Source organism: Schistocerca americana, unplaced genomic scaffold, assembly GCF_021461395.2.
Source record: "Schistocerca americana isolate TAMUIC-IGC-003095 unplaced genomic scaffold, iqSchAmer2.1 HiC_scaffold_117, whole genome shotgun sequence".
NCBI lineage: Eukaryota > Metazoa > Arthropoda > Insecta > Orthoptera > Acrididae > Schistocerca > Schistocerca americana.
Window position 1 is genome coordinate 293189 of NW_025725231.1, and position 22851 is coordinate 316039.

Below are 22851 nucleotides of genomic sequence, written 5' to 3' on the forward strand. Positions count from 1 at the left end.
CATGGAAACAGACTGAGGTGGCGGTGTTGGCCGGGAGATTTGCACCCGGGGTTGCTCGGCCGGTAGGAGAAAGCCGTCCCGTTTGACGCGACTCGGCCGACCTGCTCGGCGGTGGAGATGAGCTGACGTTATGGGGGCGGCGCAAACACCCAGATCCCGAGAGAAGGAAATTAGCGACTCTGTCGGGAATCGAACCTGGGACGCTAACCACAGACTGCGGACACTGCTGCACCGACCGTGAACAAGAGTCGCTGTAGGATGTGCTGTGTGGGACGCTCCTCACCTCTTCCCTGCTAGACGGGGTCAGGTCAGATAAGGTGAGGAACTCGAAGTCTCCAGGGGGTGCGGACCTTACACTGTACGCATCGTCTAGGAAGGTATTGCCCCAAATTTCAACCCACAGGAGGGTGAAAAGGGGAATGAAGTATGTTCTGAAAACTGGAATCTGCCTTCTCAGTCAGAAAATAATAAAAAATACGTATTTCTGTTTTGCTGAAAATGCAGCCCCGAAGGGAGTCAGATTGTTGTTGTTGATGCAGCTCGCAGCTCTCGATGCTACCCTATCCTGTGCAAGCTTCATCTCCCAGTACTTACTGCAACCCACATCCTTCTGAATCTGCTTAGTGTATTCATCTCTTGGTCTCCCTCTACCATTTTTACCCTACACACTGCCCTCCAGTACTAAATTGGTGATCCCTTGATGCCTCAGAACATGTCCTACCAGCCGATCCCTTCTTCTAGTCAAGTTGTGCCACAAACTTCTCTTCTCCCCAATCCTATTCAACACCTCATTAGTTATACGATCTTCCCAACTAATCTTCAGCATTCTTCTGTAGCACCACATTTAGAAAGCTTCTATTCTCTTCTTGTCTATTTACCGTCCATGTTTCACTTCCATACATGGCCACACTCCATACAAATACTTTCGAAAACGACTTCCTGACACTTAAATCTATACTCGATGTTAACAAATTTCCCTTCTTCAGTAACGCTTTCCTTGCTATTGCTAGTCAACATTTTATATCCTCTATACTTCGACCATCATCAGTTATTTTGCTCCCCAAATAGCAAAACTCCTTTACTACTTTAAGTGTCTCATTTCCTAATCTGATTCCCTCAGCATCACCCGACTTAATTCGACTATATTCCATTATCCTCGTTTTGCTTTTGTTGATGTTCATCTTATACCCTCCTTTCAATACACTGTCCATTCCGTTCAACTGCTCTTCCAAGTCCTTTGCTGTCTCTGACAGAATTACAATGTCATCGGCGAACCTCAAAGTTTGTATTTCTTCTCCATGGATTTTAATGCCTACTCCGAACTTTTCTTTTGTTTCCTTTACTGCTTGCTCAATATACAGATTGAATAGCATCAGGGAGAGGCTACAACCCTGTCTCACTCCCTTCCCAACTACTGCTTCCCTTTCATGACCCTCGACTCTTATAACTGCCATCTGCTTTCTATACAAATTGTACATAGCCTTTCGCTCCCCGTATTTTACTCATGCCACCTTCAGAATTTGAAAGAGAGTATTCCAGTCAACATTGTCAAAAGCTTTCTCTAAATCTACAAATTCTAGAAACGTAGGTTTGCTTTACCTTAATCTTTGTTCTAAGATAAGTCATAGGGTCAGTATTGCCTCATGTGTTACAGCATTTCTACGGAATCCAAACTGATCTTCCCCGAGGTCGGCTTCTACCAGTTTTTCCATTCGTCTGTAAAGAATTCGCGTTAGTATTTTGCAGCTGTGACTTATTAAACTGATAGTTCGGTAATTTTCACATCTGTCAACTCCTGCTTTCTTTGGGATTGGAATTATTATATTCTTCTTGAAGTCTGAGGGAATTTCGCCTGTTTCATACATCTTGCTCACCAGATGCTAGAGTTTTGTCAAAAATGGCTCTCCCAAGGCTGTCAGTAGTTCTAATGGAATGTTGTCTACTCCCAGGGCCTTGTTTTACAGTGCTCTGTCAAACTCTTCACGCAGTATCATATCCCCATTTCAGCTTCATCTACATCCTCTTCCATTTCCATAATACTGTCCTCCAGAACATCGCCCCTGTATAGTCCCTCTATATACTCCTTCCACCTTTCTGCTTTCCCTTCTTTGCTTGGAACTGGTTTTCCATCTGAGCTCTTGATATTCATACAAATGGCTCTCTTTTCTCCAAAGGTCTCTTTAATTTTCCTGTAGGCAGTATCTATCTTACCCCTAGTGAGATAAGCCTCTACATCCTTACATTTGTCCTCTAGCCATGCCTGCTTAGCCATTTTGCACTTCCTGTCGATCTCGTTTTTGAGACGTTTGTATTCCTTTTTGCCTGTTTCATTTACTGCATTTTTATGTTTTCTCCTTTCATCAATCAAATTCTGTATCTCGTCTGTTACCCACGGATTTCTACTAGACCTCGTCTTTTTACCTACTTGATCCTCTGCTGCCTTCACTATTTCATCCCTCAAAGCTACCCATTCTTTTTCTACTGTATTTATTTCCCCAATTCCTGTCAATTGTTCCCTTATGCTCTCCCTGAAACTCTGTTCAATCTCTGGTTCTTTCAGTTTATCCAGGTCCTATCTCCTTAAATTCCCACTTTTTTTGCAGTTTCTTCAGTTTTAATCTACAGTTCATAACCAATAGATTGAGATCGGAGTCCACATCTGCCCCTGGAAATGTCTTACAATTTAAAACCTGGTTCCTGCATCTGTCTTACCATTATATAATCTATCTGAAACCTTCTAGTATCTCCAGGGTTCTTCCATGTATACAGCCTTCTTTCATGATTCTTGAACCAAGTGTTAGCTATGTTTAAGTTGTGCTCTGCGCAAAATTCTACCAGGCGGCTTCCTCTTTCATTTCTTACCCCCAATCCATATTCACCTACTATGTTTCCTTATCTCCCTTTTCCTACACTCGAATTCCAGTCACCCATGACTATTAAATTTTCGTCTCCCTTCACTATCTGAATAATTTCTTTTATTTCATCATACAATTCATCAATTTCTTCATCTGCAGAGCTAGTTGGTATATAAACTTGTACTACTGTAGTAGGCATGGACTTCGTGTCTATCTTGGCCACAATAATGCGTTCACTATGCTGTTTGTAGTATCTTACAAACACTCCTACTTTTTATTCATTATTAAACCTACTCCTGTATTACCCCTATTTGATTTTGTATTTATAACCCTGTATTCACCTGACCAAAAGCCTTGTTCCTCCTGCCACCGAACTTCACTAATTCCCACTATATCTAACTTTAACCTATCCATTTCCCTTTTTAAATTTTCTCACCTACCTTGCCGATTAAGGGCTCTGACATTCCACGCTCCGATCTGTAGAACGCCAGTTTTCTTTCTCCTGATAACGACGTCCTCTTGAGTAGTCCCCGCCCGGAGATCCGAATGGGGGATTATTTTACCTCCGGAATATTTTACCCAAGAGGACGCCATCATTTACCCATACAGTATAGCTGCATGCCCTGGGGACAAATTACAGCTGTGTTTCCCTTGCTTTCAGCTGTTCACAGTACCAGCACAGCAAGGCCGTTTTGGTTAATGTTGCAAGGCCAGGTCAGTCAATCATCCAGACTGTTGCTCATGTAACTACTGAAAAGGCTGCTGCCCCTCTTCAGGAACCACACGGTTGGACTCTCAACAGATACCGCTCCGTTGTGGTTGCACCTACGGTACGGCTATCTGTATCGCTGAGGTACGCAAGCCTCCCCACCAACGGCAAGATCAATGGTTCATGGGGGAGGGGGGGAGAGAACTCGGGATAGAGACTAGATATAGCTAGGTGTTTGAGATACAAGTTATATGTGTCAAAGGGGGCCACGCATTGCTACTAATGGCCGTAACTTTGAACGTCATTTGGTGGTTAAAGTGATTTTTTAAAATTAAATCCTAATATTGGAGTTAAGATTAGAAACAGTTTACGTGGAAAATGATAAATTATTGGTCATGGCAAGGTTCAGTGCAGGTCGAACAAGTAAATACGTCTCCAGATGTAGCATGGATTAACTCTGAATATAGGAGGGATACAGCAGAACACAATGTTAGATACAAATCAGAAGAGCTATCCTGAGGGAAGACAGGCGAGGGACTCGCTCAACGACTTGCAAACCAGTGATCTCAGGTTTATTTATACATGTTCTGTCTTCCAAACGTCCAAATCACATTTATACTTGATGATGCATTTATTTTTTCCAATAAACACGTTAACTGCGACATAAAGGCCAAATCTCTTGGTTTCCATATCCAACGTCACTAATTGGAATTTCCATGAAACAAAACACAACTTGAGAATGACCTATAATTATCTGTAAGACCTTCATTATTGGTAATGATACATGATCCTTTATGCGCCTTCCAGTTTGTATCTAACATTGAATTTTGCTGCAACTTCCGTATTGTGAATTAATCCATACTACAAAGAAAAACATGATTATTTTATGTTCATTGGACCTAGCCACGACCTTGAATTATGTGCCATTTTATTCCTGGAATTTGCTGCTCCTTTAAATTTTGAATGAAAAAGTTGGTTTCCCATTCTAAACATCACTTTGACCTCCAAATCACCTTGAAAATCACGTTCAAGGTTGTCAATTACTAGCAATGGTCGACCCTTTTTGGCACCTAAAACTTTCATCTGAAACACCTTGCTATATCTCATCTCTATTCCGATCCATTCCCCATAATGAATTAAACATGGATCTGCACAAGGTGAGCACGGGAAGATGTTTTATCGATGCTTCAGCAGTAGTGGCGCTCCTCTTCGAGTATCGAAGCATTAACGGAATACAGAGAAGTCTTCTCTCCGCACCGTGGTTGGCCAAAGTGGTTCAAGTAATGGCGACTTGGGAACTGCTCCTGAGAAAGGCCGACAGCCGATTGCGCCCCAGACTGTTGAAGAAGTTGCTGCTGCCGTGGCTGAGAATGCTGGCCGCGATGTGAGACTCCCGCGCAGTGCACGAGCTGTGTCGCGGCAGCCGGACATCCCACGGCCTGCCGTTCGCGAAGCGCCGTGAACAACCGTGGAATGGTACCTCTTGGGCGGTTCCAGGCTGTCGTGGATGCAGGTGGTCTTCACACTGACGGAAGTTCGTAACGTGGAATGTAAACACTGAACGCAATTAACAACGTTTACCCTCTCATGTGGAAATTAAAATGCGATTTTTAATGGTTTATTTACTGTTACTCTTCCCCATGTCCTCACAACCTCACAAATGTTTCAACATTGTTTCATTGCCCTACCATGAGTCACTTTTCATTGGAGCCCTCTCGTGCAGTGAGTGTAACTACAAAATCCCCGACACACACACACACACATACACACACACACACACACACACACACACACACACACACACACCAAAAGTTTGGCATCAGCCTGGTTCCCAGAACTCCTAAAGATAGATGACTGTGGATATTGTATCACAGACACAGTCCCTTTAACTGTTCAGAGACGTCACCAAACTCACACAAAAATGTAAACAACGATGCATGGGCAGCGCCTATTAGATGGAGCGGGTCCAACAGAGCCAATCAGTTCCAGCCATTCCACCTGGAAGGAGGTACACGGCTCGTGTTCTATGTAGTTTAGCCATGCCTAGACGGTAAATACCGCGGTTCGATCGCGTCCGCATTGTCCCTTTGTGCCAGGAAGGGCTCTCAACAAGGGAAGTGTCCAGGCATCTCGGAGTGAACCAAAGCAATGTTGTTCGGACGTGGAGGACATGCAGAGAGACAGGAACTGTCGATGACGTGCCTCGCTCAGGCCGCAGTGGGTGACCGCGGCCTACGGATTATGCGTCGCAATAACTCTTGACAGCAACGCCACCATATTGAACAATGCTTTTCGTGCAGCCACAGGACGTCGTGTTACGACTCACTGTGCGCAATAGACTGCATGATGCGCAACTTCACTCCAGACGTCCATGGCGAAGTTCATCTTTGCAACCACGACACCATGCAGCGCGGAACAGATGGGCGCAGCAAAATGCCCAATGGACCACTCAGGATTGGCATCACGTTCTCTTCACCGATGAGTGTCGCATATGCCTTTAACCAGACAATTGCCCGATACGTGTTTGGAGACAACCCGGTCAGTCTGAACGCCTTAAACACACTGTCCAGCGAGTGCAGCAAGGTGGAGGTTCGCTGCTGTTATGGGGTGGCATTATGTGGTGGGCCGACCGACGTATGCCGCTGGTGGTCACGGAAGGCACCGTAACGGCTGTACGATACGTGAATGGCATCCTCCGACCGATAGTGCAACCGTATCGGTAGCATATTGGCGAGGCATTCGTCTCCATGGACGACAATTCGCGCCCCCATCGTGCAGATATTGTGAATGACTTCCATCAGGATAACGACATCGCTCGACTAGTGGCGAGCACGTTCTCCAGACATGAACCCTACCAAACATGCCTGGGACTGATTGAAAAGGGCTGTTTATGGAGGACGTAACCCACCAACCACACTGACGGATCTACGCCGAATCGCCGTAGAGGAGTGGAACAATCTGGACCAACAGTGCCTTGATTTTTTATTTTTTTATTTTATTTATTGTTCCGTGGGACCACATTACGGAGAAGTCTCCATGGTCATGGAACGAGTCAATACATGAAATTATAACACGATTGTAGAAACAGATAAAATGAAATATAAGAAACATACTCAGTTGGAATGATTTCGAAGTAATAGGTTTAACATCAGAAGAGACACCAATGTTAGCACTGAATAGGGGATCATGGAGGAATTTTATAAGGGGGGCTATGCTCCAGACTGAACGCTGAAAGGCACAATCAGTCTTAAATGATGATGATACTCAGTTGTAGATTGTAGAAACAGATAAAATGAAATATAAGAAACACATTCAGGAGACAAGTCGTTAGTTTAAATAAAGAAAATCAAGAATGTAACACTAGAATTTGCTTAATTTTTTAGCTCTTCCAGGAGCTCCTCGACAGAATAGGAGTGAGCCATGAGGAAACTCTTCAGTTTAGACTTAAAAGTATTTGGGCTACTGCTAAGATTTTTGAGTTCTTGTGGTAGCTTATTGAAAATGGATGCAGCAGAGTACTGCACTCCTTTCTGCACAAGAGTCAAGGAAGTGCATTCCACATGCAGATTTGATTTCTGCCTAGTACTAACTGAGTGAAAGCTGCTAACTCTTGGGAATAAGCTAATATTGCTAACAGCAAACGACATTAAAGACAATATATACTGTGAGGGCAATGTCAAAATTCCCAGACTATTGAATAGGGGTCGACAAGAGGTTTTCGAACTTACACCACACATAGCTCGAACAGCCCGCTTTTGAGCCAAAAATACCCTTTCTGAATCAGAAGAATTACCCCAAAAAATAATACCATATGACATAAGCATATGAAAATATGCGAAGTAGACTACTTTTCGTGTTGAAATGTCACTTATTTCAGATACTGTTCTAATGGTAAATAAAGCGGCATTTAGTTTCTGAACAAGATCGTGAACAAAGGCTTTCCACAACAGCTTACTATCTATCCGTACGCCTAGGAACTTGAACTGTTCCGTCTCTCTTATAACATGCCTATTCTGTCTGATTAAAATATCAATTCTTGTTGAATTGTGAGTTAGAAACTGTAAAAACTGAGTCTTACTGTGATTTAGCATCAAATCATTTTGCACAAGCCACGAACTTATTTCATGAACTACATTATTCGATTGTTTCAATATTACACACAAGATCCTTCACTACCAAGCTGGTGTCATCAGCAAACAGAAATATTTTTGAATCACCTGTAATATATATATATATATATATAAACAAAGATGATGTTACTTACCAAATGAAAGTGCTGGCAGGTCGACAGACACACAAACGAACACAAACATACACACAAAATTCAAGCTTTCGCAACAAACTGTTGCCTCATCAGGAAAGAGGGAAGGAGAGGGAAAGACGAAAGGATGTGGGTTTTAAGGGAGAGGGTAAGGAGTCATTCCAATCCCGGGAGCGGAAAGACTTACCTTAGGGGGAAGAAAGGACGGGTATACACTAGCACACACACACATATCCATCCACACATATACCGACACAAGCAGACATATTTAAAGACAAAGAGTTTGGGTAGAGATGTCAGTCGAGGCAGAAGTGCAGAGGCAAAGATGTTGTTGAATGACAGGTGAGGTATGAGTGGCGGCAACTTGAAATTAGCGGAGACTGAGGCCTGGTGGATAACGAGAAGAGAGGATATATTGAAGAGCAAGTTCCCATCTCCGGAGTTCAGATAGGTTGGTGTTAGTGGGAAGTATCCATATAACCCGGACGGTGGAACACTGCGCCAAGATGTGCTGGCCGTGCACCAAGGCATGTTTAGCCACAGGGTGATCCTCATTACCAACAAACACTGTCTGCCTGTGTCCATTCATGCGAATGGACAGTTTGTTGCTGGTCATTCCCACATAGAATGCATCACAGCGTAGGCAGGTCAGTTGGTAGATCACGTGGGTGCTTTCACACGTGGCTCTGCCTTTGATCGTGTACACCTTCCGGGTTACAGGACTGGAATAGGTGGTGGTGGGAGGGTGCATGGGACAGGTTTTACACCGGGGGCGGTTACAAGGGTAGGAGCCAGAGGGTAGGGAAGGTGGTTTGGGGATTTCATAGGGATGAACTAAGAGATTACGAAGGTTAGGTGGACGGCGGAAAGACACTCTTGGTGGAGTGGGGAGGATTTCATGAAGGATGGATCTCATTTCAGGGCAGGATTTGAGGAAGTCGTATCCCTGCTGGAGAGCCACATTCAGAATCTGATCCAGTCCCGGAAAGTATCCTGTCACAAGTGGGGCACTTTTGTGGTTCTTCTGTGGGAGGTTCTGGGTTTGAGAGAATGAGGAAGTGGCTCTGGTTATTTGCTTCCGTACCAGGTCGGGAGGGTAGTTGCGGGATGCGAAAGCTGTTGTCAGGTTGTTGATGTAATGCTTCAGGGATTCCGGACTGGAGCAGATTCGTTTGCCACGAAGACCTAGGCTGTAGGGAAGGGACCGTTTGATGTGGAATGGGTGACAGCTGTCGTAATGGAGGTACTGTTGCTTGTTGGTGGGTTTGATGTGGATGGACGTGTGAAGCTGACCATTGGACAGGTGGAGGTCAACATCAAGGAAAGTGGCATGGGATTTGGAGTAGGACCAGGTGAATCTGATGGAACCAAAGGAGTTGAGGTTGGAGAGGAAATTCTGGAGTTCTTCTTCACTGTGAGTCCAGATCATGAAGATGTCATCAATAAATCTGTACCAAACTTTGGGTTGGCAGGCCTGGGTAACCAAGAAGGCTTCCTCTAAGCGACCCATGAATAGGTTGGCGTACGAAGGGGTCATCCTGGTACCCATGGCTGTTCCCTTTAATTGTTGGTATGTCTGGTCTTCAAAAGTGAAGAAGTTATGGGTCAGGATGAAGCTGGCTAAGGTAACGAGGAAAGAGGTTTTAGGTAGGGTGGCAGGTGATCGGCGTGAAAGGAATATATATATATATATATATATATATATATATATATATATATATATATATATATATATATATATATGAAACAGCAGTGGCCCCAGCACCGACCCTTGGGGAACGCCCCATTTAACAGTGCCCCATTGGGACTGAACATCATTACCACTCTCAATATTGTGGAGAATTACCTTCTGCTTTCTGTTCTTAAAGTAAGAGGCGAACCAATTGTAAGCTACTCCCCTTACTCCATAATGTTCCAACTTCTGCAGTAATATTTTGTGGTCAACAAAGTCAAAAGCCTTCGTTAAATCAACGAAAACACCTAACGTTCGCAACCTATTATTTAATCCGTCCAAAACCTCACAGAGAAAAGAGACTATAGCATTATCAGTTGTTACGCCATTTCTAAAACCAAACTGTACATTTGACAGCAAATTATGTGAATTTAAATGCTGCAGTAACCTTGTGTATACAACCATCTCGATAACTTTAGCAAACACCGATGGCATAGAAATAGGTCTATAATCGTCAACATTATCCCTGTCTCCCTTTTTACAAAGTGGCTTCACTACCGAGTACTTTAATCGGTCAGGAAACCGACCACTCCTAAAGGAAAAGTTACAGATATGGCTAAGTACTGGGCTAACATACATGGAACAATACGTCAGTATTCTGCTAGATACCCCGTCATATACATGAAAGTTCTTGGTCTTTAGTGATTTAATTATTAACTCAATCTCCCTCTTGTCTGAATCATGGAGGAGCATTTCAGGTAACAGTCTCGGAACACTTTTTTCTACGAGCGCTATATGATTCCCTGTTGGGACTAGGTTTCTATTTAGTTCACCTGCTATATTCAGAAAGTGATTATTAAATACTGTACATATATGCGACTTACCAGTAACACGGACATTCCCACTACGCACTGATTCTATATCCTCGACCTGTCTCTGCAGACCAGCCACTTCCTTTACGACTGACCATATGGTTTTAATTTTATCCTGAGACTTAGCTATTCTATCTGCATACCACATACTTTTTGCCTTCCTAATAACTTTTTTAAGCACCTTACAATACTGTTTGTAATGGGCTGCTGCATTTAGATTGTGACTGTTTCTAACGTTTTGATATAATTGCCACTTTGTTCTACAAGATATTCTTATCCCTTTAGTCAGCCACCCAGGCTGCCTGTTTGTGCTAGTACCCTGTTTTGAACGTTCTAACGGAAAGCAACTTTCAAAGAGCACGAGAAAAGTCTTGAGGAAAGCATTATATTTATCGTCTACTGTATCAGCACTATAAACATCTTGCCACTCTTGTTCCTTGATAAGGTTTACAAAGGTCTGTACAGCAACTGTATCAGCTTTCCTAAAAAGTTGGTAACTATATTTAACATGTGTTGCAGAACAAAAATCTTTTAGACTTAAAATTTGTGCATCATGATCTGAAAGGCCATTCACGTTTTTACTGACAGAATGCCCTTCTAGTAATGACGAATGAACAAAAATATTGTCTATGGTTGTTCTACTGTTCCCTTGCACTCTCGTTGGAAAGAATACGGTTTGCATAAGATTATATGAATTAAGGAGGTCTGCCAGCATCCTTTTCCTTGCACAATCACTTATACAATTAATATTGAAGTCACCACATATAACTAACTTTTTGTATTTCCTATAAAGTGAACCAAGAACCTCCTCTAGCTTTAGCAAAAATGTTATGAAATCGGAGTCTGGAGATCTATAAATAACAGTAAGAAGTTTAGCTCCACTAAATTTAACCACACCTGCACAACATTCAAACACCTTTTCAGTGCAGTACTTTAAAACATCAATTGACTCACATGGGATACCGTTTTTCACATACATGGCTACTCCCCCACACCGCAAAGAGCTCCTAGAAAAGCTGCCAGCCAACCTTTATCCTGGTAAAGGAAGCCTTTGAATTATCTCCTTATTTAAGAAGTGTTCAGATGTGTTGATGAACTTGTGGATAGTATGCCACGACGAATACAGGCGTGCATCAATGCAAGAGGACGTGCTACTGGGTATTAGAGGTATTACAATCTGGACCACCACCTCTGAAGGTCTCGCTGTGTGGTGGTACAACATGCAGTGTGTGGCTTTCATGAGCAATAAAAAGGACGGACATGATCTTCATGTTGCTGTCTATTCAATTTTTCTGTACAGGTTCCGGAACTCGCGGAACCCAGGTGAGGCAAGACTACTTTTGGTGTGTGTGTGTGTGTGTGTGTGTGTGTGTGTGTGTGTGTGTGTGTGTGCGCGCGCGCGCACTTCAAATAACTGACATCGGCAGTTGAAAAAAGATTATTTCGTGAGATTAACGATTCTTCCCTTTGACTTTTATTGAAGTTAGAATTTTGCCTCGTGTAGGTTTTTCAGAGGTATTTATTATACAGACAAACTTACGACCAAAAACTCAGTGGCAAAAAACAGTCAGTAGAGTTGGAAACCAGTCGGAGTAGCAAATTTTTACTTTTTATTTATTCGATGACTAATTTCGGGCCGAGACCCATTTTCAAATCATCATAAGTCAAAGATAGCATTTACGAACATGTCAAAAATGTTTGTTGCATATCGGTATTTTCGGAAATGCCATTTCCGATTATGTTATGACGATTTCAAAATGGGTCTAGGCTCGAAACTGGTCATCGAATGAATAAAAAGTAAAAATTTGCAACTTGGGCTGGTTTTTTATGTACTGATGAATAGTAGTTGTTGCCCTAAGGTACTGCAGCATGCTGGAAGTTCGAAAAAGAAAATGTTTGTAAGGTGCAGTAGCTGCTGTTAATTTTTTCCAGAGGAAATCTGTTTCTCACATGTATAACACTCCAGAATGATTGCAGCTTGCCGTACTTCAGACATTTGGTGGGTGATGCGATAAATATAATCGATACCTCTTGACTAGCTTTTTCCACTCAACTGATTAGTCATTCGACGGCTCTTCACTGATGAGGGATCTGACTTTGAGCCACGAAAAGGTTTTAAGCAGTCCTTTAAGGACTGCATGGTTTTCGGAGGTTGGTGATTAGAGTGGGGAAGCAGAGCCACTTTGCCGGAGGACAGGAGAATCTCGCGTGTGTCTTTCTCAGCAGGAAGGGCGTCCTGGTTTTTAGCCGGGCGAAGTGTCTCATATGTTACCGACAATGCAATAGTGTTGCACAATCGCAGTTCCCCGACTAAGTGCATAATGAAACTCATCGTATGTGTCAGTATGGGCACTGACTCTGTTGTGAGTAATTCTGCCCATTGATCACTTCACGATGTCTGCATACAGGGGGAAAAAAAACAAATGATGAAAACTGACGTTTGATAGACACACAGCCGTCCATTTATGTAGCCTCACAGTTGCATTTGTGTGCGCTGATGACGTGATGACGTTCAGAGGGAGCACATGGCCGTAATAAGGACTGAAAACGCCACACACTATGGGTTTCTTCCAGTATTTAACGACCGTTAAGTTCTAAATGTTCCTTTCAGCTCTGCAGGAAGTTTCAGTACAGTAATGCAAAGTCTATACTTACCGTCGATGGATGATGTATTGCTCATAATTACGGACTCGTTATGTATTACCCGAGTTGTTTACGTGTGAGAGCAGCAAGGCCCTTACATTTACTGGAGGAACCAATCAGTTACAGTCCCTTAAAAGATAGTGTGATTCTTCCTCCTCCCAAACTGAGTCTCATTTATCTACACCGTTGTAACGACTGTGAAGTGCATGGCAGTGAGTACATCCATCGTATCACTTACTAGGACTTTCTCATGGTCCATTCACGTCCAGAGGTGTGTGAAGAACCATTAAAGTGCCTCTGTGTGTGCAGTAATCAGTCTAAACTTGTCTTCGTGATCTGTGCGAGAGCAATACGAATGGAGTTGTGATGTATTCGCAGAGTCAGGATTTGACGTTGGCTCTACAGACTTTCTAAATGTGGTTTTATGGAATATTGTCTCCTCCAGAAATCACCTGCACTCAGTGCAGTACTCGGCTCCTCGAAAAGCAAGCAGAATGGCAAATTTCTGGGCTGATTTAACAATTGCGGCATTCCAATAAACCTTGAAAACAAAAGTCAGTGAAATACTAACCCAGACTCAGTATAGAAACATTCCTATAATGCATATAATGTCTCGTAATCCGCACGAAACACGCCGGGCAGTGATTGTGTACGAAATAAAATGTTCACATGCGAATATCTCCTAAAATAAATAACTCACAAATCTCAAGTTCTCACAAAATATTCAGTACTGTAGTCGCTCTTTGTCAACGGCAAGAGAAGCAATAAAACGCGCAAATTTCTTATTTTGGAATAAATTTGATCAGCGCGATTTAACATAGGCGTTTACCAGAAGATGGCTCCCGAACGACTTCATCGGCTCGTAGATCGGAGGCACAAAGCCATACTGATCCGCACGGGATATGCTTAATTCCTATTGGCTAATACGTTAAACAGCCAATCAAATCATTTCGAGCACTTGTGTACTTCAGGTATTTTTAATAACAGCCAATCAGATTACTGCAGGTAATTTAGACTGGAAATCACGTAATTCCAAAACTAAATAAAATTTAATGAAGACAACATTAGATTCCATTCCGCAACATAAATTACTTAGATTTAACACTCAACGACCCTTCTGGCTGCCTTTTACAAAACCAAAGTAAGTCGGGCATACGTCACAAATTCCACTATTGTACAAGAAACGTTCTCACAGATAGATGTACTTAATTTCCATAAAATTTCAACGTATCTCCTCAGACGCTGCAAAACACTTAAATAACCCAAACACGATGAAATAATTGATTTCCAAAGTACTTTTTATTTAGTCAGAAATCTGTGGTAATGAAACGAAGGAAAATTCCAGACAGTTAGATCTTATGGACCTGTAATTCTGGTTGTAGTTTCAATTGATGCTATAGATGAATCCCTCAGTCGTCCCTTAGGTAAGAATTTATATCTCCGAAAGTACTGAAGTTATTCACTTGAAATCAGCTGTGCCAGCGTGAGGACCAAAATTCTGCTCTCCTTCCAGCTCCGTGGTAACCTACGCTTTCGATGTAAGATGACAATTCGTAATAATTAGCTACATTGAAAACCCAGAGTGTGGTTGAAAAAGTGTTCATATTTTCATATAGCTGACATGGCCAGTTTCATCTGGTTGTTTCATTCAACTGACAAAACTGACAGAGTGAGTAAACAGTTGATCAGCCACTCACGTCTTGCTGCATCAGTGACCTGCCGTCATCCGTGTACTGCTTGCCGTGGAGTGCATCCTTCGTTGGACCAGACAGACGGAAGTCGGAAGGTGCGAGATGCGGGTTGTTCAGCTCTGAGTGATCCACCGGTCACCCTGAATGAGAGCACGTCTCCACATCGCAGGAGTCACAGCCGTCTGCAGCTGACCGACACGCGGGCGGTCGGCCAGATACGCACGACCTTGCTGCGACGATGACGCTGCTAGGCCAGGCGTGGATCACCAGTAAGCTCTTCTGACGATGACACACACCTCGCACTACGACTCGCCGTGCTTCTGTTCACTGCCAAATCTCTTCAGACATTCTGCAAGCGGGTATGAAGATCTCCGATGCTCTGGTTTTCATCCGAAAGAAACTCGGTGACAGCTCTCTGCTTGGGTCGCGCCCCCTTTATGGACGCCATTTTGCCGGCCGAAGTGGCCGTGCGGTTAAAGGCGCTGCAGTCTGGAACCGCAAGACCGCTACGGTCGCAGGTTCGAATCCTGCCTCGGGCATGGACGTTTGTGATGTCCTTAGGTTAGTTAGGTTTAACTAGTTCTAAGTTCTAGGGGACTAATGACCTCAGCAGTTGAGTCCCATAGTGCTCAGAGCCATTTGAACCATTTGACAAATAAAAATAATGTGCTCGGATGGAACCCTGCTTCTCTCATAATGACTCTGGAAATGGCTAACGTCCATTCCAATCAGCTGTAAATTTATTTCCTGAACCACAGATTACGAGTTGCAATTTTCATTTTAATCAACGACGTGGAAAGAAGTCCCCTCTTAAGAAAAATGAAGAAAGACATTGTTATCTAACAATCTATCCAGAGTACGATATATTGTTTTAGAAATATTGGACCATGGTTGGCTGTCTATTCAGAAAATACTGTCTGAAAAACTAGAGTTTCGTCGGTTATTGGACTATTTCTGGACCAGTTGGTTGAGAAAGACCAGATGCCATTAGACATGTGGAATTACAGTGGAAGGCCCCATCACATCAAAAACGCCTCTGAGGGGTGGAAGAAAGTGATACATAAATATCAAAAGCTCAGTCAAATGTTTCCTCATTAATAAAAAACCTTCGAGAGGGCGTCGAGTGCTTTCGCTGATTAATTTCTAATTCGGATGGAAAAAGAATAAAGAAGTCTGCAATTCATACTGACTAGGCGACTGTAAAGATTACAAATTGATGGCACCGTGAAATCGTTTGACTTGTGTGACCCACACACAGATATTACACTGTAGAAGGAAACATCACCACCATTGGAAATTATATAAATATTGAAAAGTAGTTTAATGCACGTCTTACTCATTGGAAAGCTTGTAAACAACTTTAATGGACGAAATGAGACCACTTCCTCATGGTTTTCCTGGGAAACGACACACCGACAGCTAAATACCTGTTGCAATTTGTGGAACATTCGGTAATGAAGACCGGTAGGGCTATCTGGTCATGCCTCTCCTAGGGCACCATCACGGCACTCCTATTGAGAGAGACTCTATGAAGAAAAACCTGTGTGGGTGGACGGCAAACAGAGAACCGGTGCAGAAGACACAAATGACAAGCAGCCACGTCCACTCATTCGCCCTTCGTCTGCAGACCTGCTGCAGACCGCTGCACGGTGTGTGGTCGAACCACTGTCCTCCCGAATGTGAGTCCAGAGTGTCTCACCGCCGCGCCCTGCATATCCAGTCCACTACTTGCATTTCACACACGTTTCTCTGTCGGTTACGTGGCGCAGACACGCACGAAGATTGTGTCTCCAAAATATACTGAAGGTGATCGGGACCATGGCTCTCTGTCTACTAATAATTCAGACACGATCCCGCTCAGTATCTCGGCAAATTTGTGATTACCTAGAAAACCGTTTGAGTGAAAGAATCGGCGAAAGCTCAATGTATACTACTGTCGCATTGCGAGTGTCACAATAAAGTAGAATACTACACCAGTGATCTCGGGATACATTAAACATTTATAAGACAATGACGTCTGTTTCTTAGCCGAGGAACATGTCAATGCTCGAAGACTGTATGGAAATGTAAACGGCTTTACAGGTTTTACCTCTTGGTTTATTGACATGCAGCAGCACTTGGATGTAGGAAAATACGGTAACAATACCTGTAAACAACAGTAAAAAGTCGTTCATTTTGCGATTACAACGCCAGTGTCCAAAGTTTTGAGCCTATAACATTGAGTGCATACTTGGTATGGGGAGGCGAAAAAAACCGCAAAGTGATATAAAACGCAAGCAAATGTACAATTAACTAATGAGGGATGGGAAAGGAAGACTTTGGTTGGTCGGGTGGCTTCCAGAAGCCTGCAGTGTACGTGTTGGCCTGCGACCCTGCGCTGACCTCCGGCGCTGCGCTCTGTTCAGCACTGCCTCGGCGTCTCCATCCACGTCGAGCGGCCGCCACAGAAGCCTTGGGACGAATTCTTAGGCGCTCTCCTGGCACCATAACGGTCCGGCAGACGTCTTATGCTGGCGGAATGGAGATGCTCATTCGGCACGATTCGAAAAAAATGGACGCCGTTCTCGCGAAACCCACTTGTCTGAATTTCGGAAACCAGTTTACACTCTAGTGTGTGCAACTATTTCACTGACTCCGTCGTTTGCCCCCTCATACGACCAGGAGAGTCAAGAGTGATCTCGGAGCTGTGATAGAGCTTACTTTGGTTTAACCGTGACGTATCTGTCGTCTAATAAGTATCCGTATGTACTGTGGGGCAAAGATGCTATACAAACACATCCACGCCAAAAGGAGATGCAAATATATTTTTGTGCGAAAGTTCCACAACACAAGCTCTGGAAATGGAGGCAACGAGTTTCATTCCTAAACTGCTCAACCTGGGAATACCTTGGTACACCGTAGCTTGCAACATTCGGATAAAATGGCGACATGATTTAAGATTGTATTATGCAGCATTGTTTACCACGGAGGTGGGCGCTGAATCTTTTTCTTAAGAAAGAAGACACAGATATCAGTCTGTTAAAAGGAGAGTTAAACGTACTAATGAATTTAGACCCTTACAGTGGTTCAGAACGGTTCAAATGGCTCTGAGCACTATGGGACTTAAAATCGGAGGTCATCAGTCCAATAGAACCTAGAAATACTTAAACCTAACTAACCTAAGGACATCACACACATCCATACCCGAGGCAGAATTCGAACCTGCGACTGTAGCAGGCGCGCGGTTCCAGATTGAAGCGCCTAGAACCGCTCGGTCAAGGCGGCCAGTAAAGTTTAATCGTGCCTACCCTGAGACATTCACCGAGTAAACTGATTTCTGCATTAGATGTACATTGCTTCTGATCAGGTGTCACGGATCTGAGGAACTTGAGATAAGGAGGAAGAAAATATTTCTCAGAGGTGCCACCATCTTGGATTTAAATATAAGTCCTGTAACTTTAGGGCTGAAACAAGTTTGTTGCTTTGCCAATTTTTTTTGCTATGACATAAATAAACCATCTTTTGACTGAGAACGATAACATTTTTAGAAGGTGAAAGCAGTCTATCACAGCAGCCCGCTGGTAGTTACAGACCTTAGGTGATCGCAAAGCAGAACGGGCCCTTGTCATTTTAAGGAAACTGGTGACGTTGCAATTGATTCAGGGTGGACAACACTTTTCACAGCTGTTGTTTCATACAGGTCTGGATGCGCCTCGTACAAGTGTTGAGGGTGCAGTGTGAGGGCTGCTCAGTGGCACTGTGTTTCAGGACCACCCACCATGTCGGCAGTTACGGAGGTTCATAACACCACAACCGAGGCCCTGGCCGCCCTGCTAGACGGTGGTGAAGGCGCCCTGGTGACGCTGGTGGCGGGCGAGACGAGGGTGGCGGCTCACAGGGCCGTGTTGGCGGCCGCGAGCCCAGTGTTCGAAGCGATGTTCGCGCACGACATGCTGGAGGCCAGCTGCGGCCAGGTGAGCATCGACGACGTGGAGGGCCCGGTGCTGAGGCTCCTGGTGGCCTACACGTATACCCTGCGGGCCCCCCAGATGCCCGACACGGCCCCCCAGCTGCTGGCGGCGGCCGAGAAGTACGGCTTGTCGGCCCTGAAGGCTGCCTGCGAGCTGCAGCTGATCTCGCAGTTGGCCGTCGAGACCGCAGCGGCGACGGCCGTCACGGCAGTGAGGCACTCGTGCCCGGACGCCACGAGGGCTGCCATCGCCTTCATAAAGGACCACCTGCAGGTGGTGGCCACGCGGGGCTGGGCGGACGCTGTGCTCGAGTACCCGCAAGAAGTCAACCAAGTCATCCGTCAACTCCGTGAGCCACCAGCAGAAGCCAGGTAAGCACGATTCCCTTTTTGGCGGTGCTAGTGTGATTTTGACGTCGTCCTTGCTTTGTTCGTCATGGGTTTCTTTCCTGCCTACGTTGCGTAACACCTTAACTTGATCTAATTACTGATCATCAGTCACGATGCTAAGTCTCTCGCTGTTTTCACTTCTGCTTCTTATCAATTTCGCCTTTCTCTGATTTACTCTGATTCCGTATTCTGTACTCATTAGACTGTTCATTCCATTCAGCAAACCCTGTAATTCTTCTTCACTGTCACTGAGGGAGTCAGTCATCAGCAAATCTTATCATTTCACCCTGACTTTTAATTCCACTTCAATCTTTCCATTATTTCCGTCATCGCTTCTTCGGTATATAGATTGAACAGTAGAGGCGAAAGATTACATCCCTATCTGACACCGTTTTTAACCCGAATACTTCGCTCTTGGTCTTCCACTCTTATTTTACCTTCTTGCCTCTTGTACATATTGCAAATTACTCGATTTCTCCTATAGCTTACCCGTATTTTTCTCAGAATTTCAAACATCTTGCAACATTTGATATTGCCGAACGCTTTCGCCAGGACCACAAATCCTATGAACGTTACGGAACGTCAATTTTCTTTTCCGTTCTCCTGTGTATTATCCTTCTTAGCAACTGGGATGCTTGAGCTGTGAAGCTGATTGTGCGATAATTCTCACACTTCTCTGCTCTTGCAGTCTTCCAAATCGTGCAGATTATATTTCTCTCAAAGTCAGATTGTATATTGACAGACTCATACATTCTACACACCAGTGAGAATAGACCATTTGCCACTCCCTCCAATGATTTTAGAACTTCTAACTGAATGTTGTCTATACCTTATGCCTCCTTTGATCTTAAATTTTCCAAAGCGCTTTTAAAATCTGATTCTAATCACCAATATTTTCCATACCGACTCCTGCTTGTTCTTCTGTCACGCCATCGGACAAGTTGTTCCAATCAGAGAGGCCTTCAGTGTACTCTTTCCAGCTATCCGATCTCGCCTCTGTATTTAACACTCGAATTCCCATTGTGCTCTTAATGTTACCACGTTTGCCTCTAATTCCGTGGAAGATTGTTTTGACTTTTCTATATGCTGCGTCAGTTGTCCCAAGAATCATTTCTTCTTCAATTTCTTCACATTTTTCGAGCAGCCAATTCACCTTAGCTTCTCTGCACTTCCTATTCATTTCATTCCTAAGTGACATATTTCTCTATTACTGAATTTTCCTGAATATTTTTGAACTTCTGTCTTTGATGGATCAACTGATGGATTTCTTATATTTCCCATGATTTCTTCGCAGTTAGCTTCTTTGTACCTACGTTTTTCTTTCCAACTTCTGTTAGTGTCGTTTTTAAAGATATCCATTCCTCTTCAACTGAACTACCTACTGAGCTGCTTATTATTGCAGTATCTGTAGCCTCAAGAGATCATAAATCTCATCTCTTCTTTCCCTAGTACTACTGTATTCCACTTCTTTGTACATCATTGGCTCCTGACGAGTCTCATAAAATTCACTGCTAAATTGTTATGAGTCTATATCTACTCCTGGCTATGCTTTACACTCCAGTACCTGATTTCAAAATGTTTGCCTGACAATAATAAAGTGTGACTTTAAACCTCCCATATTTCGGTCCTTTTCCAAGTATACCCCCTTGTCTAGTGATTCTTGAATAGATTATACCAGCTATTACTAGGATAAATTTACTGTAGAGCTTAACTAGCCTGTCTTCTCTCCTATTCCTATTATCAAGTACATATTCTCGTGTAACCCTTTCTTCTTCTCCTTCCCCTGTGATTGCGTTTCAATCCCTCCATGACTATTACATAGTACCAAGTTACCTGTTCAGTATCCTCATACTTTTTCTCTCTCTTCATCTTCAACTTGCGACGTCATCATGTATAGCTGAACTATGCATGTTGTTCGTTTGCTTTCGATTCTCACGAGAAAATATCTATACTCTCATTCTGCCCTGCCTTTCTGTTGATACTGAATCCTACTGCTGTTGCTACTACCCTATTCTCATGTGACCAGAAATCCTTTCCTTTCCTTTCCTTTCCTTTCCTCGTCACTGACACCCACTACAGCTAGATACGTCCTCAGCATTTCCCTTTCCTTATTTTCTAGCTTCCCGACCACATACAAATTCCTTACTTTCCACATCACGACTCGTAGAACGTTATCCTTTTGTTGGTTGCTCAACCTTTTTCCCATGATCACCTCCCCCTTGTGCCTCCTCGCCTGGAGGTTTGAATGGGGGACTACTCTTTTGCCAATGGAGAGACCATTATGGCCCTTATTGAATCACATGCCACGTCATGTTGATGCACGTTATGCATATTTACACAGTGGTTTACATTGCCTTCTGTGTCCTCACGTTGTTGATCAGTGCCAATTTTTCCTCATTTAGGAGCAGTTTCAGATCTCAATGGAAAGAGACTGCCCTGAACCTCTGTCGGCCCCTCCGCCCTCTTTGGAAAGGCTGGTAGCTGAAAGAGGGTGACACCTTATGCTGGAAGTCTTCAGACACCAATGCTGATGATTCGTATTCAAAAATCAAGTGATGGTGAGGTTCAAACCTGGGACAGGATTTTCCTGATTACTAAGAAAGACGCTACCCCTTGGTGACTGGCCCCAAAGAGCAGGGTATGACTCCCTGAGATATCCAGTAAAGCAGGAGCTATGAGCACTGGGGCTACTCATGCACACTGGGGGCAAACAAGAAGAGAATACTCCAGCCAGCACAGTAACATTGTCACACTCAAGGCTGTGCCTTACAATCACATTTCCTTCTCGTCTCTGTTCAGCTATTACCCTGAATATTTTCCATGCATTCCCTTTTACAAAGCAGACAGGCAATCTCTGCCCCCCTCCCCCCCTGTCTTGTTTGAAGTTCCCTGTGGTGTTACCAGAGGTCGTCCAGGGAATCTTATCAGGTTTCCTGCTACTGGGATACAGCAGATTATATTCGCTGTCCACCTACAGGTGTACGACATATCTCCCACAACGTCAGTATTGATGTGACGTTTTCATCCAGCTATCATTTGTTGCCTCTGTCTCTCGGATACGTATGCTCCATACAAGTCTATTTTGTTTACTTTTCAATTTTAAAAAAAAATCCATATTCAGTATACTACAGGTTACTTTACAAGTTGTAAACGTTGTCCATCAGATAAAATACATACACTGCGTAACCCATTTTTTTCTTTTAATGGTGGCCTCTACTGCAAACTGCTCAACACGAAAATTGTTGTTTAAGAAGCACATCACCACTGCTGTCTTTTCAATGAATCGAATTGTGGAGACATTACATGCATTTATAGAGTTCTATTTGCTTACTCAAATGCAGATTTTCAATATACTCTTGATAACTTTTATAGCATAGCTCTTGTAATTCTTGTCCATCTTCTTCATTCCCTTGGGCTTCACATCAAACAGCGCGTGCATATCCATGACCATATAGTTTCAACAGTAAGTTGATACCCCAACTTATCAGTGTGTTTCTCTATCGTTGGATCTCTCTCTCTCTCTCTCTCTCTCTCTCTCTCTCTCTCTCTCTTCCTCCAGTGATATAATTCAGCATCCGTATATCAGTTTTCAAATTACCTCACAACCAAAAGTAGCAGCCAGTTTACTTTAACTGCTTCTAAATTCTGTGTGAGAGTTGTTTTGTCAGGGCAGAAAAATTGTTGGCCCTTATGTTTGGGATTTGGTTTATGCTTCATTGTGAACAATTTGTTGTTTTGCATCTTAAGCTACGCCAATGGGGAATATAGCAGAAGTAGTGAAGAAAAAGACCAGTTAGTTGGTGGCACAG

The 22851-nt window shown here is 43.6% G+C and overlaps 1 protein-coding gene across 1 annotated transcript in view; it reads left to right on the plus strand.

Annotated features, from left to right (window-relative positions):
- The window catches only part of LOC124562657 (ankyrin-3-like), an 82014-nt gene that overhangs the window by 25848 nt on the left and 33315 nt on the right, over positions 1-22851 (plus strand). The window contains exon 2 of the mRNA XM_047130946.1: positions 18451-19024. Coding sequence (XP_046986902.1) covers positions 18462-19024 — 563 coding nt within the window. The 5' untranslated portion in view covers positions 18451-18461. The remainder of the gene's footprint in view (positions 1-18450; positions 19025-22851) is intronic.